The sequence below is a fragment of the Eschrichtius robustus genome, chromosome 21, assembly GCF_028021215.1.
Source record: "Eschrichtius robustus isolate mEscRob2 chromosome 21, mEscRob2.pri, whole genome shotgun sequence".
NCBI lineage: Eukaryota > Metazoa > Chordata > Mammalia > Artiodactyla > Eschrichtiidae > Eschrichtius > Eschrichtius robustus.
This window is the reverse complement of record NC_090844.1, coordinates 31,377,122-31,404,480: the sequence shown is the minus strand read 5'-3', so window position 1 is coordinate 31,404,480 and position 27,359 is coordinate 31,377,122. Positions and strand designations below refer to the sequence as shown.

Here is a 27,359-nt window from a genome sequence, read left to right as displayed (position 1 = left end):
ACAAATTCAGCAAGGTAGCAGAATACAAGATTAACACATATAAATCTTTTGCATCTCTTTACACTAACAATGAAATATCAGGAAGGGAATGTTTAAAAAAAAAAAAACCCTTTTAAAATCAGATCCAAAAAAATACTTAAGAATAAACCTAACAAAGGAGGTGAAAACTTATATGCTGAGAACTATAAAACATTGATAAAGGAAATTAAAGATGATTTAAAGAAATGGAAAGCTATCCCATGCTCTTGGATTGGAAGAATAATATTATTAAAATGACCATACCATTCAAAGTAATCTACAGATTTAATGCAATCCCTATCAAATTGCCCATGACATTTTTCACAGAAGTAGAACAAATAACCCTATAATTTATATGGAATCACAAAAGACTCAGAATTGCCAAAGTAATCCTGAGGAAAAAGAACAAAGCAGGAGGCATAACCTTCCCAGACTTCAGACAATACTACAAAGCTACAGTAATCAAAACAGCATGGTATTGGCATAAAAACAGACATATGGATCAATGGAACAGAATAGAGAGCCCAGAAATAAACCTACACACCTATGGTCAATTAATCTTCGACAAAGGAGGCAAGAATATACAATGGATGAAAGATAGTCTCTTTGGCAAGTGGTATTGGGAAAGTTGGACAGCAGCATGTAAATCAATGAAGTTAGAACACTCCCTCACACCATACACAAAAATAAACTCAAAATGTCTTAAAGACTTAGATATAAGACATGACACCATAAAACATTTAGAAGAGAACATAGGTAAAACGTTCTCTGACATAAAACATAGCAATGTTTTCTTAGGTCAGTCTCCCAAGGCAATAGAAATAAAAGTAAAAATAAACAAATGGGACCTAATCAAACTTATAAGCTTTTGCACCACAAAAGAAACCATAAACAAAACAAAAGACAACCAACTAACTGGGAGCAAATATTTGCAAATGGTGTGAACAACAAGGGCTTAATTTCCAAAATATACAAACAGCTCATACAACTCAATAACAAAAAAACAAACAAGCCATTGGTCATTTCTTAATACTTTGTTATATTAGATTTTCTCATATTTCTTATGTTTGCCACATATACTCATGAATTAATTCAGTCCCAAATTTTCTTTCTTATATTGTCCTTCTTTGTTTTTGGTGTCAAGGTAATATTGCCTTTATGTATTCAGCAGTATTAACTCCTTTCCTTTTTGCTGTTTGCGTTTTTATGAGTTTTAATTATGTCTTTCTTAAATGTTTGGTTGTATTTATTTGTAAAATAATTTAGCTTTTGACTTAGTTTTAATGGTTGTTTTTGTATTTTTGAGGAGGGAGAAAGAGACATTTATATTCAGATTCAAATTTTTTAAAGTGTTGGGCATTTTCATCTTTCCCTATATCCCAGGAGTTTGTTTTTCTATGAAATTGCTTATTTCCTCAAGGTTTTTTGAATTTGTTGACACATTTATTCATTGTGTTATTCATTTGTTAAATTTCTGCTCTATGTATCACTATGTCCACTTTTTTCATCCCTATTAAAATCTTTCATACTTTTATTTGTGTTGCCTTACAGACAACTTGTGCCTGATAAAATATTTTACTATTTGCTTTGTATAATTTTTCTTATTTTTGTGCTAGACCTTTCTATTCCCTTGTGATTTAGGTGTTTCTCTTGTAGGTATATATTTTTAAATTCAATTTGAAATATATGTAATTTCTCATAAATTTAATCAATCAAAATTTTTAACAGTTTTATTTAAATTTTAATTCCCTTTATACCAAGATGTATATATGCTTTATATTCTTTTATTTGTTACAGTTACAATTATATATTCAATTTGTTTTGTTTTGAGGTATACATATTCATACTTTTTCATCAGTTCCAGCTTTTATGTTATTCTTTGTCCCAGTTTCAATTTCTAACTGCTGAAGTACATTATTTAAATTATTTTCTTCTCTTGTAATCTGAAAAGTGTTAATGTACTCTTTTATTTATTCTGTGTTGTGATACCTGATCTCAGTTCATCTATGTTTAATATAACCTCTACTCCAGATGTTTTTCTCTCTTTTCCAGGAATTGTAATTGTTCTGTACTTAAGCCTCTAATTCTCCTCTTTTTCCTTGAGTTGTTTATATGTTGCATCTGTTTAGTTTCTTCAGCTGTCTCTGGCTACTGTTAATTCTTGATTTTACTCTGATACTATATTTTTCATGTACAGAAGTTCCATTCAGTTATTTTTAAAACCTCCTAGTCTTTTTAAGTTGAATATTCTCTTGTGGTATATTCTTTATTAATTATAATAATTATAAACATACACTTTTCATATTATGTTTGTTGCATTTGTTAAGTTGGTAGGTACAATAGCCTTATCAGTTCAAAAAATACTATTAATCCTTTATTATGTATCCAGCACTGTTCTAGGCACTGGAGTTAGAGACATTAACAAAATAGTCAAAATTTTTCCCTCATGAATTTGACAGTTGAGGACAGATTTTTTTTTTTTTTTTACTTCTCTTATGAGAATTACTGTCATAGTATTTGGTGAAACCCGGTTGAAGATATTTCCCTCTAAGTAGATTCTGTGTACATTTTCTAATATAACCAAGTAATTCCACAGATTTTTCCATTAAAAAAATAAAATACTCTTAAAATGCTGTTAAATGTCTCACCTCTTTTTTTCTATTTAAATGATTTAAAGTTTTCATAAATATTCATTCCCTTATAAATTATATATTGAAAATTTTAAGCTTGTGATATCTGTATTAGGGTGGCAACTAGGTAGCTGATAAGGAAATATTTGCATTCAAATTATCTAAACATTTACTACCAATCAAAAAGAAAATTAAGGTGTGGTGTTTTAAAAAAACACACTTCACTTCTTTAGAAATGATTCTAGAATTTAGTAAAAAAGATAAGAAACTTTCAATTAATTCAAAGAATAAAAAAGAGAAAACTAATACCTGAACCAAGATACACTAAGATGGCATAAAAAGAATTCTTAATGATTAACATATTTGCAATCAAGACATAAAAATTATTCATACAACACTTCATTAAATCAAATGATTGCCATCCCCTATAGGGATGCCATAGGCTTACTTAACAACTACTAAAAATCCTCCAAATATTGTATGGCGAATGAGTGACAAGAGACTCTAAATGGATCAGGTCAGGTATTATTCAGACACTCAAGAGGGAAAGAGATTTAGAAGATGGGCCTTGGGACTTTGATAATAAGCATCACTGCACGATATTTCTATGAAACATTGTTAATCTTGGTTCATTTTCAAAAGGGCTCTTCCATTTAAGAAAAATTGGGTATAAATATAAAATTCAGAAAGTGTGCAGAGATGAAAAACACCAGGTTTACTTATTAGGAACAAAATATTCACACGCTTTTTAGTTTGCGAAAAATGTTAGGGCTTAATTACGTATGTTTCAACTCCTCCACTTGACGTTGACCGTATTTTCTCTGGAACTGTAATTTGCACACGTAGCCTTTCTGAATCTGCAAGGTGCAAAATGTTTTATAGGGGCAACACTCACCACCTCATAGCTTCCTTCATTATTTCCTCATCTAATTGCATAATATTCTATATGCCATCCTTCATTTTTACTCTCTTTTCAAATACCCTCACCTCAATACCCACTTCTTTCTAGAATTACAAATCTTTTAAAGAGAAACAGGTATACTGCTTTAGAAATATTGCCCTGTGGGCAGGTTCTGGTAACCCTGAGGTAATAGGCCCAAGTGCTCTCAGAACAAATAAAAGTCAGGTCCTTTGGACCTTCCAACTACAGAATCCAGATATCAGAAATGCAGAGCAGTATATGAACCTCTAATCTTAAGGCATCTACTCAAGCCACGACACCTCCCATCTTTACTACGGTCGCAAGAAGGGTGGGAAAGACCCTCGCAACCGAAGTGGATTTTGATTGAGGAAGGTGGCAATGTGGGAGTGGATCCGGGCTGGCACAGTTGGAGCTCCCACCAAAAAAACATTTTCAAAGGGGTATCCAGCCTCTCAGAGGGAAACAGAAAGGAGACCTGACACTCCCTAAAGGTCAGAAGAGGGTTTTAGTACTTACTATCGTCTGTCTGAAGCCCCATGAGCCCCAGGAGCAGAAACAGAAAGCACAGCATGGCTGGACGTCCTGGATGGCAGCCCGAATAACGGCCGGACGCTTGACTACAGGGCAGTTGCGAGCGCGAGGAGACCCCTCCTGACCGCACACACCGCAGGAGGCAGGCGGCTGGGAGAGCAGCGGAGGGTCGAGAGGCTGCCTGCTGTGCACCGTTCAACGTGGACGACCTTGGCCCTTAAATCTATGCAGGAGGAGGCTTCGACGCCTTGTGACTCCGCTTCCCGGCTAAGAAAGTGCAGAATCATTTCCGAAAGGCAAGGTTGAAGAAACAGCTAGCTAATGAACAGGAAGATTCATCTACACTTAAGTGAACTTTTATATAATATATATAAATATTCATACTACTAAATATATAATATATATAGGCACAGCTCAATATTCCAGTGAACAAACCAGTGTAATTAACACCTAGATCCAGATCCAGAAATAAAATACAGAACCACTAAAGCTGCCAGATTGTCCCCTGACAATCACTACTTCTAACACCATAGATTAGTTTTGTCTGTCTAGTTTTGAACCTATATAAATGGAGCCAATCACCATGTATTCTCTTTAAGTTTTTTTAACATGATAATTAGGAGATCCATCCACGTTGTGAGTAGCAATAGTTTTTTTTTTTTCCTCTTGTTGCTGTATATCACACATTGAATGAATATGTGTCCATCTGTTTTTCTATTTTACTATTGATTAGAATTTTGTTCATTTATAGTTGGAGCTATTAAAAAACATACTTGGCCTAATACCTTCCAGGTCCATCCATGTGGTTGCAAATGGTATTATGCTTGCTGAAATAAGTCAGACAGAGAAAGACAAATACTGTATGTTCTCACTTACATTTCGAATCTAAAAAATAAAACAAACAAATGAGTATAACAAAACAGACTCACAGATACAGAGAACAAACTAGTGGTTACCAGTGGGGAGAAGAAAAGGGGGAGGGGCATGATAGGGGTAGCAGATTAAGAGGTACAAACTCCTATGTATAAATTAAATAAGCTACAAGGATATATTGTACAGCACAGGGAATATAGCCAGTATTTCATAATAACTTTAAATGGAGTGTGATGTATAAAAATATTGAATCACTATGTTGTACACTTGGAACGAACATAATATTGTAAATCAACCATACTTCAATTAAAAAAAAAAGTTTTGGATCAGTGAAAATAACCAAAAACCAAAAAACCAACCATGTTTGGCTATTTTATTTCCTTAATTACTATCAATTTTTGATTCTTCTATTTTGAAGCTATGTTACTTTTTAAACTTTTTATTTAAGCATAATATTCTCTAGGTCCGTCCATGTTGCTGCAAATGGAAGAATTTCATCCTTTATATGGCTGAGTAATATTCCATTGTGTATATATGCTGCATCTTCTTTATCCATTCATCTGTCATGGACACTTGGGTTGTTTCCATGTCCTGGCTATTGTACGTAGTGCTGCTATGGACATCGGGGTGCATGTATCTTTTCAAATTAATTTTCATCTTTTCTGGATATATGCCCAGTAGTAGGATTGCAGGGTCATATGGTAGTTCTATTTTTAGTTTATTGAGGAACCTCCATAATGTTTTCCATAGTGGCTGCACCAGTTTACATTCCCACCAACAGTGCAGGAGGGTTCCCTTTTCTCCACGTCCCCTCCAACATTTGTTATTTGTAGACTTTTAAATTCTACATTCTATCAGGTTTGAGGTGATATCTCTTTGGGCTTCTGAGTTGCATTTTTCTAATAATTGGTGATGCTGAGAATCTTTTCACCTGCCTGTTAGCCATTTTGTATGACTTCTTTGGAAAAATGTCTATTCAGGTCTTCTGACCAATTTTTGACTGGCTTGTTTGTTTTTTTGATATTGATTTCTATGTGCTGTTTATATGTTTTGGATATAAACCCCCTGTTGATCATTTGCAAATATTTTCTCCCATTCCGTAGGTTGTCTTTTAGTTTTGTCAATGGTTTCCTTTGCTGTGCAAAAGTGTTTCAGTTTAAATAGGTCCCATTTGTTTATTTTTGCTTTTATTGCTTTTGCTTTATGAGACAGATCTGAAAAAATACTGCTATAAATTATGTCAAAGAACGTTCTGCCTATGTTATCTTCTTAGAGTTTTAAGGTTTTGGGTCTTACCTTTAGATCTTTAATCCATTTTGTGTATGGTGTGAGGAAATATTCTAATTTCATTCTTTCACATGTAGATGACCAGTTTTCCCAGCACCAATCTTTTTGAGCCCCATTCTGCCACATCTCTCTGACTTCACCTGGAGAATATTCGTTTTTAAGGGCTCGTGAGATTAGATTGGACCCATCCAGGTAATCTAGGATAGTGTCCCTACTTGAAGGTCCATCACCTTAATTACTTCTGCAACTTACCTTCTACCATGTAACATACATATCCACAAATTCCAGGGATTAGAGTGAGGCCATCTTTGAAGGTCCATTCTGCCTACCACCAAAGCACTGGTATGGGATGTTAGGGACGGCAAGCAAGCCAACACATGTGAGTCTGTGAGCTGGTTACTGCTCCTGTAAGATAAAACTAAATCTCACAAGCAGCTCTTGGCAATGTGCGATGGTCCAGCCACTGCAGAGGGTCTTCCAGGTCCCGACGGAGAGGGGCAAGGGACTGAATAGCACCACGAGTATGGGATCAGAAGGACCAAGACAACTGATGGTTGCAAGGCACTTTATTTAGAATCTACTGAATCTTATATAGACAGAAGAGGAACCCATAAAATTGCTTCTCGTCTCAGTTCAATCACCACCACAAACGTCAGAAAGTTTACAACGATCATTCCTGAACAATAACTTCCCTTAACCAGGCACGCACAGCCCCCAGCCATAAGGAACAACCAGGACTCTCAGTTCCCTGAGGTCTCCTGGCCTGAGATAGCTTTGCTAATCTCTTTTACATCCCTCAGGCCTGGAACAGAGTGCATTCCAAGTCAAGGGGGCAAAGCCCTTAAGTGACTTTGCCTTTTGTGAGAGACATACTGTCTCCACCAGGAGTTACCTCTGGCTAAGACTGCATGCCTCCCACAGCAATGCTATAGAATAGGGTACAGCAAACATTTTCTGTAAAGAATGAAATAGAAAATAGTTTCAGCTTTGCTGAAATAGTGTGCCATATGGTCTCTGTTGCAACCGTTACCAACCAGGGTTCTTGGTCTCCTTAATCAATAGAAATTGGTCAGAGGCCAGACAAGAAATTCAGGTAAGGCTTTATTGGGGCCCCTGCTGCAAGTAGTGGTGGGGGAGTGAAAACAATCAACAGTTTCCCTTGCTGGCTTGCTCCCCCCTGAAGCGGGGGGGGGGGGGGGGTGGGGGGGGCGGGGGGCAAGCTTGTTCCTTACATGGGGTGAGGGTAGGGGTGTGTCCAGAGGTCAGGCCAGAAGGGTGGCTTAGGTGGTTTGCTCACCCCTTAGGTGGTGTTTTGTGCAGGGGACATGCACAGGACACTGCTTTTGCCCCAGGCTCTTCAAAAGAGGCAGTTGGGTGTTTATTTTTTGGGGTCATTTTGTATCTTTTGTCCAGAATTTGTCCCAACTCAGCATGCACGCAGTTATTTTCAGTCCCATATAGCTTCTTTGTATTTTGTTGCTCGAAGGGAGGTTTGTCCAAGTGGAAGCACTGCAGCACTGCAGCAAAGGGTCCCAGTCCCAGCCTGTCTCACAGCTATTCAACTACCTTCATATCTATCTATCACCCTCCAAACACTCTATCACAATAATTGAATATGCCCAGCTCTGATAAAAGCCAGTCCCTTTTTTTAACGTACCAGATCCTCTCCTCTCTAGTTTACTCCATGATTTTGCTCTTGAGTCTTCATTATATCCAACATCATCATCTTTCCCCCATCTCTTTATTTCTACAAATCTGTAGACAATATGTAGTGTCTCCCCAAAATAAAATCCCTTCTTTGATCATAAATTGCACCTCATAATCCCCAAAAGGTTTTCTATGTATACCATCTTCATTTTATCACTTCCCATAGAGTTTATCAAGTTCCTTAAAAAATAATCTAAAATATAGATTGGGATTTTACTGAACTTATAGATCTCTTCTGGAAAAATCAGAAATTTTATAATAGGTCATCCATTTTCTTAGTGCTGATATACAGATACTAGCGTTTTCCAAGACTGATCATCCTGATGAATTTTTTCATGTTGTTGTTCTAATTGTATACTGATTCTGTTGATTTAAGTAGGTAGTTAATCATAATTTCTGCAAATGAGGGCAATTCTTTTTCCTCTTCAAATCTTTCCTCCTTTTTATTTCCATCAAAGTAATAGTCAAAGCTGCCAGTTCTATGTTATATTTTTAAGCATGATTTTAGACATCTTTGCCTTGGCAATAGATACAACAAAAACAAAAATAGTATTATATTTGATAAAATATTTCATAGTCTTCATGAATATTTAAAATTTCCCTCTAATTCCCTTGAGTGAATATTTCATTATCATGAGATTTACCACCTTCTGGAGTCTTGTATCATTTGGACAAATTTGTGATATCTCTTCAGGCACAACATACTTTTCCAACTTTTGATGTGGAACGGAGTATAAAGAATAAGAAATTCATCATGTCTTGTAAACAACCTCACAAATGTATGTGTGAAATTAATTCAAAAGAAAAACAAGGCTTACACTGCTTCATGATTCATTATGCATGTAGCTCTTGGACAGGAACACTTATGGATGTCATCATATGTTAATCTTAATTTAAGGCCAAATAATTGAGCTATAATAACTAAAAATCCCTCCAATGTTATTGCACCTGGATACTAAAATAAAGAAGGTTGAAGAGAACACCATTACGTAAGAAGAAAACAAAAGCAAGTAATGTATTAAAACAGTTTTGATCGTATAAAATTTTATATTTTAGTACTTTATGTTGAGCACATTTTACACTTTATTTTGATAAATCTTTGATACAAATATCCATACTAGTTAATTGATTAAGAAGCTTGAAACAATGGAAAAAAGTAATTAAACTACCAATGTTCTCTGGTGAAAAATTTGGCATGCCCAAATCCCATAGCCTTAAACACACTTAGTATTTCTGATGCAATCAATATAAAACACATTTATTTAACTTTCTTATTAAATCAAATCATTCAATTTGCAAAACTAAGAAAATAGAAAATAAGAATATTGTGGCATACTGGGGACTTCCCTGGTGGTCCAGTGGTTAAGATTCAATGTTTCCACTGCAGGGGGCACGGGTTCAATCCCTTTTGGGGAACTAAGACCCCACATGCCGCGTGGTGCAGCCAAAAGAAAAAAAAAGAAAAAAACAATATAGTGACACATGTGAAAGAAAGGGACTTTGTCCACACTTGGAGCTTATATTACAGACGAGGAGAGAGAAAATTAAGAGGAAATTAATGACAAACTTCCCAAATATAAAGAGATCATGAGAAGTGCTCTGAAGAAATGGAGTGCTCGAATAGAGAATTTTGAGGAGCGGTATAACCATATAAATAATATAGTTAGAAAAACCTATTTGTGGAATTGATGCTTAGGCTGAGATAGAAAGTTCGGGAAATGATCCTGCATTTTGAATAGCAGTAGGGAGCTTGTATGGGAACCTGTTCAAAGCCTGTAGTATAATGAGTGAAGTGAAGGAACGACAAGGCGGAAGTTCTAAATGTAGGCAAGGCCATGGTAAAGAAATTTGGAGTGAGATATTACCAAAAAAAAAAAAAAAAAAAAAAAAAAATTGGGGGTAGTATAGAGTGGCATTTCATATGATTTACCCTTGATAAATAAAATGATACTTTTCTCATCTTTTTAATCATTACAAGCTAAATTCTTAGAACTTCTCTAATTTTTCTATATCAAGAAAAATTTATAGTGAGTAAAATTTAATTTATACCTAAAAGAAAAATATTGTGTGTATGTGAGTGCATGTGTGTGAATGAAAACATGGAATATTATCTAGCAACATGGAAAAATGGGTTAGTAGTGACCCTCTCCTGTTATCCTATAAGAGCTAAGCTTGAAAAAAAGGGAAAATCCCAGTATCAGAATGTGAAAGAAGGTTAAAGACAAATCAGAACATGAGAGATGATATCTGGCTAACCACCAGGTTTTAAGGCAAGATGTAGGAACCAGAAGCTGGACTTCTAGTGCTCGCTCAGAGAAAGGAAATATAGTCTTCTACTTTCATATTTATATAGTTGAAAATAAATCCCCTGTATAAGGACATGCCACCGAATAAAACAAGTCCTTAGTTATACTGTGCAGGAAGAGAAGATAGAAGACCTAAATGTAAGAACTGAAGCCATAAAAGTCCTACAAGGGAACACAGGCAGAATACTCTTAGACATAAATTGTACCAATTTTTTTTTGGTGGGGGATCAGTCTCCTAAGGCAAAATAAATAAAAGCAAAAGTAAACAAGTGGCACCTAATTAAACTTAAAAGGTTTTGTACAGCAAAGGAAACCATCAACAAAACAAAAAGACAACATGGTCTGGGAGAAAATATTTGCAAACAATGAGGCCAATAATGGCTTAATATCAAAAATATACAAACAGCTCATACAATTCAAAATTCACAAAACAACCTATTAATAAGTAGGAAGAGGATATAAATTGTTGTTTTTCCAAAGAAGATACACAGATGTCCAACAGGCACAGGAACAGATGTTCAGCCTCACTAATTGTTAGGGAAATGATGCAAATCAAAACTGGAATGAGGTATCACCTTATGCCTTTTAGAATGGCTATCATCAAAAAGGCAAGAAGTAACAAGTGTTGTAGAGGGTGTGGAGAAAAGGGAGCCCTCATACACTATTTGGAGGAATTTAACTTGTGTAGCCACTAGGAAAACTAGTATAGAGATTCCTCAAAAAGTTAAGAATGGAACTACCATATGATCCAGCTGTTCTGCTTCTGGGTATTTATCCAAAGAAACTGAAAAAATTAATTCAAAAAGATATATGCACCCCTATGTTCATTACAGAATTATCTATAATAGCCCAGGTAAGGAAACAACCTAAGTGACCACTGACAGATGAATGGATAAAGATGCGGTATGTATATACAGTGGAATAGGAGTCGTAAAAAAGATGAAATCTTGCCATTTGTGACAACATGGTTGCTCCTTGATGGTATCGTGCTAAATGAAATGTCAGGTGGAGAAAGACAAATACTGTATAATTTCACTCATATGCAGAAAAAAGTAAATTAAGAAACCAAACCAAACCAGAACAAACACATAGGAGAGAACAGAGTAACAGTAATCAGAAGGGAAGAAGGGTGGGGTATGGAAACTAAAAATTTGGTGGTGGGCACACGAAAGAAGTTGAAAAATGTTGTACACATGCAACTTATACAATGTTAAAAACCAATGTTACCTCAATTTTTAAAAAAAGGATACTGGACTCAATTCTGCATGAGGCAATAAAAAGCACAATTCTTCAACTCTGTGCCTATTCTTACAATGTTCGATTATAATCTGTTGAGGAAAAGAAAACTTTGAAATGGAACCTTAGTGTATCTTGTTAACAGTTACTGTTAGAACCGTAAAAAGGAAGATTTAGAAAATGAGAAGGCCAGCAAGACAAACTCAGAGAGGAAAACTGACACCACTGCAGAAGACAGAATATGTAATTGTCTTTGAATTTTCTGACAAATATCTTAAGCTGCTCATGCTCAAAACCTAACTCAGCTTCTGCCTGCCACTCACCCACACCTTCCTTTATCCCAGGACACTCCACAGCAAGGATGTATAGTACCAACAGTTGCAAAAATAAACTCTGCTCAGGTCTAATACTTGGACCTGCTAGGTGGTAGTACTCCTGGGAAACTGATCCTGAGAAATTATGATTAAATAAGGCAGGACCGTGATCATAATGGCCCCACATAAGTTAGTGGCAAAGGGGATGAGGGTAAGTTACGGTAGAGTCATCCCAATGTGTATGATTTTTACGACAGACTTCACCCACTTAAAGCACACAGGTGAATGATTGTAGGGTTTTTAGTGTATTCACAGATATGTGCAACCGTTACCACAGTCAATTTCAGTTCCCTCATCTCACAAACAAGTCCTCTACCCTTTAGTTATTACCATCACCCACCCCAGCTTTTCATTCTCCACCCCCACTTTCAGCAGTAAACAACCACTAATCTTAGTCTCTCTAGATGTCCCTGTTCTGGATGTTTCATACAGATGCATATAATACGTGGTTTCTGTGACTGGCTTTAGTCACTTAGCATAACGGTTTCAAGATTCATCAATGTTGTAGCCGTATCAGTGCTTCCTTCCTTTTTGTGGCTGAATACTATCCCATTGTATGGATGGACCACATCTTGTGTAGCCATTCATCAGTTGCTCATTTGGAAAAGGAAACTCTTGGTCTTTGTGACGAGATGCTCCCACCCCCGACCCACGAGCACCTTCATTTATATTGATGGAAATTCTGTAGGTCCTAATTAGACTCCAGATAGGCTGATGGATCTCTAATGCACACATAATGCTTTGAGGCGTGCAGAAGCGCACGCATCTCAGGAAGAGGGAGATGAAGAGAGGGGGCACTGAAGCAAGAAACTGTCACCCAGAAAAGCTCAGCTTCAGTCAGGAAAGAGCAGCAAGTCTGGGTTCCTTCAAAGGACAAAGATATATTCTAGAGCTCAATTTCCACGAGGGCAGGGAAGTATCACCCTGGAGACAGGACAGTTATCTATGACCAGGAACTCAGTGTGAGCAATTCCTTGACGATAGAATGGATTCTAGTGACTCTCTGAGGGCTCTGGGGCTGACCTTGTCTAGCAACCCTTCCTCTCAATATCCCGAAGCTTGGAATGGGTTGGGGATGAGAATCATGAACTACTGGAGAGGTGCGGATTCTAGGTGTCCTCTCTTGAGATGGGAGCGATTAGCAGGGCCATGGGTATCTGAGGGCAGTCGGCGGCAGGAGTGCACAATGGAGTGTTTTCCGTTTGGGATGCAGCAGCCTCACAGGTTCAAAAGAGGCCAACCTGCTTATTTCCTACCAGAGGACCATAGTAGAAGGACTGAAACTGAGCAGGACCCTGTGGAGCCCTCCTGGGCACAAAAGGCTTTCCGAGTCCCCAGCTTCCAGTGTGTCGGAAAAAAGGCTTTCAGCTTCCTAGACCTTCCCTGAGTTCCAAGGGGGGTATTCAAATGGTTACTAATCAGGGAAGAGAGGGAAGGCAGGAAGAAACAACAGTGCAGCACGGGGCCTGGTGCTGTTCCTCTTCGGGGATGTGCAGAACCATCTGATGTGTATGTCTGAGCTCTTCAACAGGAACTAGGGCCCCCTCAAGCCAGCTGCAGGAAGTCACTTCAGGCTGAGCACAAGCATGTGGACCCACACTGGCAGGAAAGGCTGATGACTGAGATTCCTGGAGCAGCGCCCTGTTACCTCACCACCAACCAATCAGGGGAAGGTTCCACACCCTGCAGCCCTTGCCCCAAATTCTGCCTATAAACACTCTTCCCCAAAAGCCATCAGGGAGTTTGGCATTTTTGAGCATGAGCTGTCCGTTCTCCTTGGTTGGTCCTTGCAATAAACCTTTCTCTGCTCCAAACACTGACGTTTCCCTTTGTTTGGCCTCACTGTGCATCGGGCACACAAACTTGGGCTCGAGAACAGAATGAATCGACACAAGGCGACATACTTTCACTCACAGGATTTACTTTTGTTTTTGAAATTGAAAGCTTTAAGCCATCACAAAGGGAGAGAAAAGCAGATTTTTTTCTTCTTGAATCAGGCCAGTTAATGGTGTGTTTCTTGGCAATATCTTTTCTCCAAGTTATGGCTTTTGACAGTATTGTTTAGTTACCATTCTAAAAGAAATACAGAAAAAGGAAATGCTACATTTTTAATTGTTAATAAAAGCTGTCTAATTTTACTACAAAACTACAGGTATATCAATTAATATAAGACAGTTGATATTGTCACAATCTATACCTGTGCTCTACAGAATTTGTAAACCTAAGTTTTTTTTGTTTCTTTGGTTTGATTTTTTCCAGAAACATCTGTGATAGCCACATTAAAAGGAAATGCTATGAACTGGTATTTATATATGTCTCATTTACACGGACTCTATGTTTTACATGGGTCAAAGAAAATCATGAACAAGGCAACAGTGAGAAAAAGAGCAATACAATATGTGAAGAAGGAAATAATTACTCTTTTCCCTATTTTTATCTGCAGAGGAAGAGAACTGCCAACAGTCCTCTGTGCGTTTCCAACAGGTGTCCCGCACACACATGTTCAGAACAAACTCCTTCTTACTCCCCTCCAGTTCATCGCTCCAAAACCAAGCTGGTTCTCAGCTGCTGTACAACATGCCATTAGTAAAAGCTGTCATTATCCATTGTGTCAGAAATGTTTGTCTTTGTAGTTCTCTTTCATTCTAACCCAAATACATCCGTCCAGTCACCACTTCAACCAAGTCTACCCCTGTTAGGTCTCTGAAAACCTTGTTCTTTCCGTCTTACCCAATCCTGCCCTCATCACACTTTTCCTGTGCATTCCATTTCACTAGTCTCCAGTTCTGACTGAATCTGACTGAATTTTCTCCTAACCTATCCCTGTGAATTTTGTAAAAAGCACACCATATCTTGTGAAATCCCTCCCTTACCACGTCAAAAATACTTCAACTATGTTCCATTCATCTATGAGGAAATGTAACCTTTTAATTGTGGCATATCAGACACTGGTCCTGGCTCATAGTTACCTAGGCAGATTTTCTCCTTCAACATCCGTACATTTTAAAATAAATTTTTAAATATATTAAGAGCACAAATTTAGACACAGAGAGGTCTGGCTTTACATGGTAGCCTCGCTATCTTCCTGCTGTATAGCAATGAACATCATTTAAGCACTTTTTCTTACACTCTACAGCCAAACTCTCAATTCATTCTGTTGGTTCACCTTCAAAATTTATTCCTTAGACCTTCTTTACTATCTCTGGTCTGAGGTGACATCCTTTCTCTCCTGGATTAGTCCTGACATTTTTTTTTCATTGTATCATTCATGTGCTTGAAAAGCTCCTGCCCAGGTATATGCATGGGTAACTCTGCCAGCTCTACGCCTGTCTAAGACAGACTTGATTTACAGCTGGAATGGGAAAGCTCTCTCTTTACCTGTGGGAAAGCCTGAATATCTGGTTTCACTTTTTTCTGAGATAAGGGCAGTGGATTTTATGATGGGCTGTTTAAAATTTAAAATAAGGAACCTTGAGACCTTGTGCCTGGGGCGTCTCTCTGACCCACAGTGCTTGCCTCTCACCCTCTCTTGCTGCACTGTATCCTTTGCATTTAGATAGAAGCCTTCTGTGAGCTGACTGTGATGTCAGGTGACTCCTTTCAGGGTCATTATTTGCGCCTCCTCCAATTCCTTGCTGACACGTCACTTGCTCCCTAGGGCCTACTCAGTCGGCCACGTTTAAAGTCGCCACCCGGTTCCTCCTTCAGTGTCAACTGCCCAGTTAGCCCCACGTCTCTCATCTTCCCCATAAAGAATCACCTTTCGGTACCCTTTATAACCAACTTATAAAATATGTTTATCGAACGAATGTGTCCAATTCTTGAGGCGAGAACTTAACATAACCATAAAGTACTGTTGGCAGGAGAAGACTGTGAAAAATAGAAAAAAGTATAAAAGAAAGCAAGATATTGAATTTACGACTTAAGACTTGGAGAAAGCCAGGGAGACGGCGTGCTCATTGTAACGCTCTAGGAGAAAATGACTGAAGTTGTGTGGAGGTGAGGAGTTCAGGTGAAGACACCCAGCATGATGAAGAAACTATGATGGAGGACATGAGAAGAAGACAGCCGAGGACCAAAATCTTCACCTAAGATGCGGGTTTTTAGTAAAGTGATCAGAGAAGAGGTAGAGGTTGGTCTAGGCAGAAATAAGACTACTTTACTTTGAGGTAATGATTTCTTTGGTGGCCGATAAGGAAACAGAGACCCACTGACTTTATTCTCCATCAAAGTCAGATATGGCAGGTAAGTAAAGAGATGAACTTGGGATCTCACAACTTAGATGAGTTTTTGATCGTTTTCCTTTACTGCCAGGGATAAGTCTAATATGTCAAATATCACGATTTCTTTACACACATGAGTTAGAAATTTGAACGACATATACAGAAGCCTCCTTTATCCCATCTGACAGTAAAGAATTGTTCTTCTGCCTTGGAGGGTGAGTGCATTTAGTATTTGCCTGGCATCCTCTAGGTCCTCAATAAGTGTAAATTCCATTCCCCATCGCCAGTCTTGTATCAGAAGATATGTGGCAAAATTGCAGAGTTCTTAAGAGCTTCAACCTTGGTGTCTGGTTGTCAAACTCAAACTCAAAAAACTCACTAAAATTCTATACATGTGCAGAATTTTTTACATTCTTTATGTCTGTTTCCTTATTTCTAAAATAAGGAGAACACAATGTTCTGTGGCAGCCTGGATGGGAGGAGAGCCTGGGGGAGAATGGATACATGTATATGTTTGGCTGAGTTGCTTTGTTGTGCACCTGAAACTATCACAACATTGTTAATCGGCTATACTCCAATACAAAATGAAAAAGTTTAAAAAAAATAAAATAAGGCGAACAATAACCCGGGAGTTATTGTTAGTGAGGAATAAATACAGGTGTTGGGAGACAACCTGTGTAAACCTCTTAGTTAGAACGTTAAATCTACCAATCAAATGCATGACTGCACATAAATATTTTAAGAAAATATTAAAAAATCCCTTTAATGTCATTTCTTTTTACAAAGATGTTGGTTAATAAATCTGTGGCTAATGGAAGTTAACATTAAATGTTTCTAAATAAGTATAAAATAAAATTAACATCATTTGTTTTAGTCTATGATAGCAACAAGTAGAAATCAAAATGATGAAATATGGGAATAATACCTTCCTTATACTGAGGTACTGTTAAAAATATTTTTTAAAGTATTTAATGAATTATATCATTTTGTCAATAGTTTGATTCCTTTACTTCACCTTTAACCGTAAGACAGGCTGCTGTTGCTGTTCCTACTGCTGTCTTCTGATAGAGATCTGTTTGAAAGAAACAGAATTATTTTTAAGGTTAGCAAACACTGTAATCTTAAAGTCAAGAAAAGTAATAAAGCTAGATTTGTCCTAATTACTCAATTAATATGTACCAATATCCACTTTGCTTTCTATATGCCACTCAGGGATCATATATTCTAGTGTTTGGTTTTTTCCTAAGGTTAGCCTACCTTTTAAATATGTTAAGCATTTTAAAAATTTCAAACTAAAAATCCATCTATTACTTTTCTCTATTTTGTCTACATGGAAGACCGGATGAAATATTAAAATATCTATGATCATGCTTCTCCAAATTAAACAGATAATTTACATGTATATTCTTAAATTATCATAACTTCAGTTATATGATTTCTATCAAATACCTACGTGAATAGTTATTATTTCACTTCTGTTAATGAGGTCCTTAATGAGGCCTCTCTGTTAGCTATGCTTAGTTACACTTTGTGGTATTTATACAGCCTCCATCTATTCTTTGGCTCCTACACACACTCAGCTCCTGTTGAAGAGGAATGTCATGGGGTACAGGTTCCTACTAAATGGCTACAATTCTTTGGCCACAGATGATGAAATCAGGCTTGAACACCTAACTCAGGATTATAAATCCAGACAGAACACTGGCTGAAATGAGATACACTTGCACAGTTATTTCCTTCTGTCTCTTGAGAAAATGAACTAACAGGCACTGGTTTTGGCAGATTATTGGGATTTTTACTTGAAAATGAAACTAGAAAGAGTTGAGATAGGTACTCTGGGCCATGTGTAAGCAGAGCAGTCATCTTGGAGAGAATGGACATGGACAAGAGGAGACGATGTCAATCGTAAAGGCTTTGGGTGATGGAGACAATTGCCTAGTTCATAACCATCCAGGTACTTACCACCCTTCTGTGTTTCAGCTCTACATCATTTCTTGCCCTTGCAGCCCTGAAACCATTTACCGCTGCTCTAAAATTTAGGCTGTCACGAGCAGACTTTGTTCTTTACGATCAGTGGTACCTTACTCTACCATCTCTTCCCAAAGTCAGGTCGAGTTCTTGCAACTATTCAGATTTGTCCAAGAGGTCTTAAGTAAGAGCACAGGAAGACATGCCAGATATCATTCAATTAAGTCAGTTTATAACAGTTGAATGATTGATGAATCATGCAGAACACTACCCTGAATTACCTGGTCGCTGCTAACTTGTTCATAAATAAGATTAACTAACTTGGGAAGTAGAGGTGTTGACTGGAATATTATACCATTATTTTGTCTCTGGCTACACAAATGAGAAACAAAAATGATTTCCTTTACAATGAAGAAACGAGACTCACTTCTTTACCCTTGCTTCTGCATTCTCATTTTCCGAAATAGTCACTAAGCAAATTGTGGCTTGTATTGGTGTTACAGTAAAGAAAAAAGCTATATGAAAGTGAAGTAAGTCAGACAGAGAAAGACAAAGTATGATCCCACTTATATGTGGAATCTAAAAAAAAAAAACACCCTCATAGATACAGAGAACAGATTGGTGGTTGTCAGAAAAATGGGTTGAGAGACTGGTGAGCAAAATGGGTAAAGAGGGTCAAAAGGTACAAACTTCCAGTTGTAAAAAAAATAAGTCATGGGGATATAATGTACAGCATGGTGACTATAGTTAAAATAACGAATTACACATTTGAAACTTGTTAAAAGAGTAGATCTTGAAAGTCCTCATCAGGAGAAAACCAAATTTTTGTAACTATGTATGGTGACAAATATTAACTAGACTCACTGTGGTGATCATTTTGCAATATATACAAATATCAAAGCATTATGCTGTAAACATGAAACTAATATAATATCATATGTTAATTATACCTCATTAAAAAAAAGACCTAATCAAGCTCTGCTCTACAAAAAAAAAAAAAAAAGGAAAAGCTGTCCAAGTGCCTCTAATTTTAGAAACACATGAGTGATATTAATTATGTGTAAAAAGGGCAGTATCCTATGTGTGTTCTCTCCCTCATTCTTTGCCATCTTACATTTTCTCAGGTTCCCCATATTCTATGCTTCCCTGTCTCTATTAATCTTCACCTTCCCCATATTCTATGCTGCCCTGTCTCTGTTAATCTTCACCTTCCTCATATTCTATGCTGCTCTGTCTCTATTAATCTTCACCTTCTTTATTCTATGCTGCTCTGTCTCTATTAATCTTCTTGGCACAAGTGAATGTCAGTGCAAGGAAACGGGGTTGCTTGGGAAGTAGACAGACCTTCTAAAGCAGTTACAGCCAACATGGCTTTCTATTCGAAAGGTACTGAGGATTTACTGAGTAATTTCAGTTGTTCCTGGGCCTATATAAACATGAAACTTACCTACCTGCTTGAAATCTGAAAAAAATTTGGTATGTTTCTAAACATTTACCCAATCCATCCAAGAGTCCCTACTTACAATATTCTGAATAATATTTGAATTTTCTCCTAAATCATTTTTAATATTAAATTTAAAGATAATGAGTTTACTTACCCTCCACTTACTGTACCCTCTCTGCTCCAAAATATCTTCATTTTATTCCATTTAAGAGCAATGATGGGAATTAAAATGAGGAAAGGCAGGACAACATAGAAACTGATCACAAGGCCATTTTTTCGAGAAGCACCACGTCGTTTTACCAACATGTCTGTACTTTTACCTGAAAACATAAGAGTACCTTTTAACTTTTTCAAAAATGGTATTCAAAGCATATTAATAATTTGAATTATAAAACTTTGGAATTCAAATAGTATAATCATAGGGTGAATAAACTTAAAAGTGTTTTCCAATATTCTGTGACTATGCCCCAAAGTACATTATATATTTCTGTCTATATATATATATATATATATACATAATTTATTTTTAATCTTTGTATATTTAATATTTATGTGCTAATTTCCTAATGTATTTTATTCTATCATATTCCCTTCTATGAACTGCTATTTAGAACATATTAGATTGATATTTTCATCTAATAGGTTCTTCCATTTATAACATAGAGAAAAAAAAAGAACTGTTTTAAAAATTATTTACAGAAACTTTTTGATATAACTGAGGCTAATTTAAAAAAAACAATAGTAGACTAGGTTAATTTACATAATAGATGTATAAAGTGATATTGTTTTAATTTTGACTGTACTAATTAGAAAAATAGATATTCCTCTTGGCATTATAAAGACATTACATAAAACCAGAAAACTAAAGCTATGGAAACTTGGTCCAGTTAAGCAAAAGAAATAAACCAGACAATTAAAATACAAAAAACTGTATCAAGCAATCAGAATTACCACCAAAGCAACTTTTGAGGATATTAAGTGTAAATGAATTTAATGCCCCCTCAAAAAGGCAAAAGGATCGGTGATGTTGAAACACATACACAGTCCAATTATATGTTGATTAGAAGTAATTTACCTTAAAGAAAGTGATTTAGGAAGTTTTATGTATTATAAGAAATAAATTAGCAAATATATGCAAAAATATTGAAACTAATCAAACATGCAGCAGTCTCATGCTATGGTAGAACTCAACACTTTATAGCTCTCCTTTCCTGGCCTCACCCATCAGAAAAGGTCCATTCTCCTTTAATCCATCTTTACTAAAATTATCATGTTGCAAGTGGAGCTTCCTTCTCATGTGCTTAATTACTCCAAAGACTGATTAAAGAGATCACTATTAGATTAATTGGGAGATACCCATTACTCTAAGGAAGAAAGATTGGGAGCTTCCACTTGTGGGCATGATGACATTTTTCCGTTAAATGTGTCAAATAATAAAAATATGAAACAGGATAAAACATGAAGGAAATGGTTTCTGGAAGTCAACAGGAAACACAGAACTATAATATCTGAAGAAAAGAAAACATGATGTTGATTTTATGGAAATACAATTCTACCTGTGGATAATTTGCTGATCTCAGAACAGAGAATTGGAGTCCTAAGCAAAGGACAGCATTCCCACGGAGCAGAAGACAGAGTTCACAGCAGAAGAAATGGTGGGAACCTGAAGGGTGCAGCATTGAACAGAAAGTTGCTCTGTAAATTAAGGATTCCAAAACTGTTAAGGGGACCCTCGCAGGTGTCCTTGGCAGAAGGATAAGGAATATATATGTGTATATATACATACATAGTATGAGACAATCTGAACCTAATTAGACAGCAGCTCTTACTGGGGTGAGAGTGGAAAAGAGATACCAGAGTTTGAGCAGTAGTGGTAAAAAGAGCATCAAGAAGATCCCAATTTCTCCACATCCTCACTAGTACTTGTTGCCTGTGTTTTTTATTATAATAGCTATCCTAATGAGTGTGAAGTAGTATCTCATTGTGGTTTTGGTTTGCATTCTCCTAAGATGTTGAACATCTTTTCATGGGCTTTTTGGCCATTGGTATATTTTCTATGGAGGTGTGTTTATTTAAATCCCTTCCCATTTTTTATCTATTTTGGCTGCGTTGGGTCTTCGTTGCCGCACGCGGGCTTTCTCTAGTTGCTGCGAGCAGGGGCTACTCTTCATTGCGGTGAGCGGGCTTCTCATTGTGGTGGCTTCTCTTGTTGTGGAGCACGGGCTCTAGGTGCACGGGCTTCAGTAGTTGTGGCTCGCGGGCTCTAGAGCAAAGGCTCAGTAGTTGTGGTGTACGGGCTTAGTTGCTCCACGGCATGTGGGATCTTCCCGGACCAGGGCTCGAACCTGTGTCCCCTGCATTGGCAGGCGGATTCTTAAGCACTGCGCCACGAGGGAAGTCCCTAAATCCTTTCCCATTTTTAATTGGGTTATTTGTCTTTTAATTATGGACTTGTAAGTGTTCTTTATATATTCTGGACACAAGTCCCCTATGAGATATAATATTTACAAGTATTTTCTCCCACTCTGTAGTTTGTCCTTCACTGTCTTGGTTGTATCACTTGTAGCACAAAAGTTCTCAATTTTGATGAAATTCAATCAGTCTATTGTTTCTTTCTTCACTTGTGCTTTGGTGTCTTCGATAACACACCTATGCCAAAGTCACAAAGATTTACTAATATGTGTTCTGAGTGTTTTATAACCTTAGCTCTTACATTTAGATCTATGATCCAATTTCAGTTAATTTTTGTGAAACTTGTGATGCAGTAATCTAACTTCGTTTGCATGTGGATATCTACTTGTCCCAACACCATTGTTTTAGAAGACCATCCTTTGTCCTTTGAATTGTTTTGGCATCTTTGTCAAAAATCCATGACTGTTAGCATGGAGCTTTATTTCTGGACTCTTTCTTCTATTGAGCTAAATATCTATCCTTATTCTTGGGACAGTACTACACTGTCTTGATTATTTAGCTTTGTAATATGTTTTGGAATTGTGTTTTCAGTTTCAAGTTTTCTTGAAAACTATGTTTTCAAGATTGTTTTTACTATTCTGTGTTGCTTGAATTTCTGTAAGACTTTTAAGATCAGCTTTTCAGTTTCTGCAAAAGAGACAGCTTGGGTTTGTTAAGGATTGTGTTGAATTTGTAGATCAATTTTGAGAGTATTGACAGTAATAACAATATTGAGTCTTCCAATACCTTAACAGGAGATGTCTTTACATTTATGCAGATCTTCTTTCAATAATGTAGTTTTAGCTTTCAGTGTATCTTACACTTCTTTCCATAAAATTATATCTAAACAAACATTGTATTATTTTTGGTGATGTCATAAAATGGAATTTTTGCCTGACAATTTTGCTTTACTGTGGTAAACTACTCAACACATGAAATTTATTACTTTAAATATTTTTGAGTGTACAGTCAATGGCATTAAGTACATTCACATCTTTGTGCATCTATTATTACCATCAAACTGCAGAACATTTTCATCCTCCCAAACTGAAACTCAGTCCTAAACATTGACTTACTATTCCCCCTCCCTCCAGCCCCAGGCGACTACCTTTCTACTTTGTCCCTATGAATTGACTACTGTAGGTACCCCATAAAAGCACAATCATCCAATACTTGTCCTCTTGTGACTGGCTCATTTAAGTTAGCATAAGGTTGTCAAGTTCCATCCATATTGTACCATGTGTCAGAATTTCATTCCCTTATAAAGCTAAATAATTTTCCATTGTATGTATATACCACCATATGTGTATACTGTTGATGGACATTCGAGTGTTTTCACCTTTCGGCTATTGTGAATAATGCTGCTAAGAACATGGGTGTCCAAATATCTGTGAGTCCATGCTTTCAGTGCTTTGGGGTATATACCTAGATGTGTAAATTCAGGATAATATGGTAATTCTATGTTTAATTTTATGAGGAACCACCATACCACTTTCCACATGGGCTGTAGCACTTCTACATTTCCACCAGCAATGCACAGGGGTTCCAATTTCTCCACATTCTCATCAGAACTTGATATTTTCTGAAATTTTTAATTAATAGCCATCCCAATAGGTTTGGATGAGTATCTAGGTGGATTGCAATTCCCTAACAATTAGTGACGTTGAGCAACTTTTCATATGCTTATTGTCCATCTATGTATCTTTTTTGAAGGAATGTCTATTCAGGTCTTTTGCCACTTTTAATTGGATTTTATGTTTCTTTGTAGCTGAGTTGTAGGAATATTTTACATATTCTACGTAATAGTTTTCATCAGATATATGATTTGTGAACATTTTCTCTTATTCTGTGGGTTAGCTTTTTACTTTATCAGTAGTTTCCTTTGATGCACAACAGTTTTTAATTTATCTACTTTTTTCTTCTGTTGCCTGTGCTTTCAGTTTCATATTCAATAAATCGTTTCTAAATCCAAAGTTATGAATATTGCCCCCTTTGTTTTCTTCTAAGAATTTTATAGTTTTAGCTCTTGACATTTAAATCCTTGGTTCATTTGGAGTTCATTTTTTTTTAAGGTGTAAGTAAGGGTCCAACTTCATTCTTTTGCATATTGATATCCAGTTATCCCAATATTATTTGTTGAAAAGACCGTCCTTTCTTCCCTTGAGTGGTCATGGCATCCTAATTGAAAATCGTTAGACTGCATATGTGAGATTTTATTTCTGGACGCCTTATTTTTTCCGCTGGCAAATTTCAGTTTTCTAATTTCGTTGCCCAAGTAATATATCAACTTTCAGGAAGGTACAAAAGAGCACCTCCAGGGCTCTTGTTTTTAAACTTTATAATGGTGATGTTGAAATTGATCATCCAAATGAAATCTCATACTACAAGTCATCAGAGTGGACGATGCTATCATAATTTTCCTCCAACTGAAGAATCAGTGAATGAACAGAATATTTCTAGTAACAAAAAGGAAATATGATATTCTCATCCAGTTAATCATACTTCAGCACGTAATATTTTGTCACAAATACCTAGAACGTTCCGTATTGTAAAGAAGATCTAGGGTCTCGGGTTAAAATGGCGAGTAGGCCTGCCGTTGCAGCATCAAGCAAGTGGCTGGAGGGTATTCGAAAATGGTATTACAATGCTGCCGGGTTCAATAAACTGGGCTTAATGCGAGATGATACGATATATGAGAATGAAGATGTAAAAGAAGCCATAAGAAGGCTTCCTGAGAACCTTTATAACCACAGGGTGTTTCGCATTAAGAGAGCACTGGACCTGACCATGAGGCAGCAGATCTTGCCTAAAGAGCAGTGGACAAAATATGAGGAGGATAAATTCTACCTTGAACCATATCTGAAAGAGGTTATTCGGGAAAGAAAAGAGAGAGAAGAATGGGCAAAGAAATAATCATGTAGTCTAAATCTGGATGCAGCTATCCTAAAGTATTTTTATGAAGTTGGTTAAACCTGAAATGTACAATGTAGAACTATCTGGGCTGTAAATGTATTACTTTAAATAAATCTCTATTATAATTAAAAAAAAAAAAAAAAAAGAAGATCTAGGATAGTATCTTTTCACCTTTTATTACATTGGGGCATGAACATTTATTTGATATGATTCACAAGTGGACAAATATACATGCAAAGTTGACTGAAAGGAGTTAGTTAGATGATGTAGGAATGATAAACATTGATTAATCGTTTTAATTGGTGTTTATAAATATAAAATAAAAATATGTCCTATTATAGTACAACATTATTTACAATAGCTCTAAAGAAAGTGAAATAACAAATACGAAAAAATAAAATGTACAGTATCTGGTGAAAATTACAAAATTATGCTGAAGGAAATTAAAGAAGACATATAAATGGAAAGAAATACTGTGTTCATAGACAGGAAGATTCAATAGTAAATAATAAAAATGTGAAACTTCCTAAATTGATCCATAGGTTTAACACAATTTGCATCAAAATCACAGCAAAATTTTTTTTGTAAAAACATAGACAAGCTCAATGTATATGGAAAGGAGAAACCTTAAAATAGCCAAAACCATTTGGAAAAAGAAGAATGAAATGGGAAGACTCCCTTTTCCTGCTGTTCAAGATTACCCTATAACTACAATAATCAAAACAGTGTAGTATTGGTGGAGGGAATGACGCATAGATCAATAGAACAGAATAGGCATCTGAGAAATACATCAACACAAAAACGTCCAATTAATTTTTAACGAAGGTGCAAAATCAACACAGTGGGCAAAAGACAGCTTTTTCAAAGAATTGTGCTAGAAAAATTTGACGCCCATAAATCGGAAAATTAATCTCTCACCCTTTATAAAAAGTAACTCAAAACGGATCATGGGCTTAAATATAAAACATAAAACTATACCTTTTACAGATATCATAGCAAAAAATTTCAAGACTTAAGACTGACAAAGAATTCATATACTTGACACCAAACACATAGATCCAAAAAGGAAAAAAAGAAGAGCTTATCAAAATAAGAATAGGAAAAAAAAAAACCTTTGGGTCTGAGAAAAAAGCACTTGGAGAGAATACAGTCAAATCACAAATCCCACAAAATAGATGTTTATGTGAAAACTCAACATTTAATAAACAATACAATTAGCAAATGGGAAAAAGATATGAACAGACTTTTCACTGAAGTGGATATGCAGGTGCCAAATAAACACATTAAAGATATTCAATATCATTATCCATTAGGGAAGTACAAATTAAAAACACAATGAGATATTAAAACACACCAATAGAATGGCAAAAAAAAAAAAAAAAATAATGGTAACTTCAAATGTTGGCAAGGCTGCAAAAAACCCAGTCATTCATTTATCACTGGTGGGGATGTCAAAAAGTATATAGCCACTCTGCAAAAAGCTTGGCAGTTGCTTTTAAAATTATAAAGGGCTTACCATACACACAGCAATTTCACTCTCGGCCATGCTTCCCAGAGAATTAAACATTTATTTTCGTGCAGAATCTTCCACACAAATTTTTCATTGCAGATCTATTCATAATAACTAAAAATTGCCATCCACACAATGTCCTTCAATGGGTGAATAATTAAACAAAATATGCTACAGACATACAAAGGAATACTAGTCATCAATACAAAGGAATGAAGTGAGAGGAAAAGACAATCTCAAAAAGATACAAACTACATGGTTCCATTTATATAACATTCACGAAATAACATAATTGGAAAGATGAAGAGCAGTTCAGTGGTTGCCAAGAGTTCGGAAAGGGGAAAGAGGGAATCGGTGTAGCTATATAAAGGAGTAACAATATCAGGGGCCATGTAGTGATGATGCAGTTCTATATCTTGATTGCGATGGTGGTTACACAAATTTGAACATGTGGTGAAATTGTATAGAACTAAATATACGCACATGTGAATGCATACACACACGTATACCCAGATAAGTGTATGCATACTGGTGAAATGTGAATAAGGTCTATGTATTTCATCAATGTCCATTTCCTGGTTTTGATATTCTACTGTAGTACTGAAACATGTTCACATTGACTGAAGCTGAGTAAAGGATTCGTAAGACAGCCCTCTAAATCTTTCTGCAACTCTTTATGAGTGTATAATTATTTCAACCTGATAAGCTAACTAAAAATAACAGTGGGATATCATTACACATCTAAAGCTGGCAAAATAAAAAAATCGAACAAAACCACCAAAAACGACAGTACCAAATGCTTGTGAAGTGTGGGTCATCTGTGCAGAGCAACTGGGACTCTCACAGATGAATGGAGGGAAGGAACATGGCAAAGCCACTTTGGAAAATAGTTGGGCTGTTTCTTAAAAAAATTAAAAATACACTCATTAAAAAACATACACTGAGTAAACGAGCCAGCTATCTCAC

General features: G+C 36.3%; 2 protein-coding genes and 1 pseudogene across 2 annotated transcripts in view; 1 reads left to right on the top strand and 2 right to left on the bottom strand.

Moving 5' to 3' along the window:
• ADAM2 (ADAM metallopeptidase domain 2) overlaps positions 1–4,141 on the bottom strand; it is a 99,802-nt gene extending 95,661 nt beyond the window's left edge. Inside the window, exons 1-2 of the mRNA XM_068532026.1 lie at positions 4,087–4,141; positions 3,429–3,505 (exon numbers count right to left, since the gene is read on the bottom strand). Coding sequence (XP_068388127.1) covers positions 3,429–3,505; positions 4,087–4,141 — 132 coding nt within the window. The remainder of the gene's footprint in view (positions 1–3,428; positions 3,506–4,086) is intronic.
• Positions 4,142–17,124: 12,983 nt separating this feature from the next.
• The window catches only part of LOC137755878 (A disintegrin and metallopeptidase domain 3-like), a 102,686-nt gene continuing 92,451 nt past the window's right edge, over positions 17,125–27,359 (bottom strand). The window contains exons 20-21 of the mRNA XM_068531995.1: positions 19,674–19,839; positions 17,125–17,179 (exon numbers count right to left, since the gene is read on the bottom strand). Of these exons, the coding sequence (XP_068388096.1) occupies positions 17,125–17,179; positions 19,674–19,839 (221 nt within the window). The remainder of the gene's footprint in view (positions 17,180–19,673; positions 19,840–27,359) is intronic.
• On the top strand, positions 24,540–24,999 carry LOC137755903 (cytochrome b-c1 complex subunit 7 pseudogene; annotated as a pseudogene).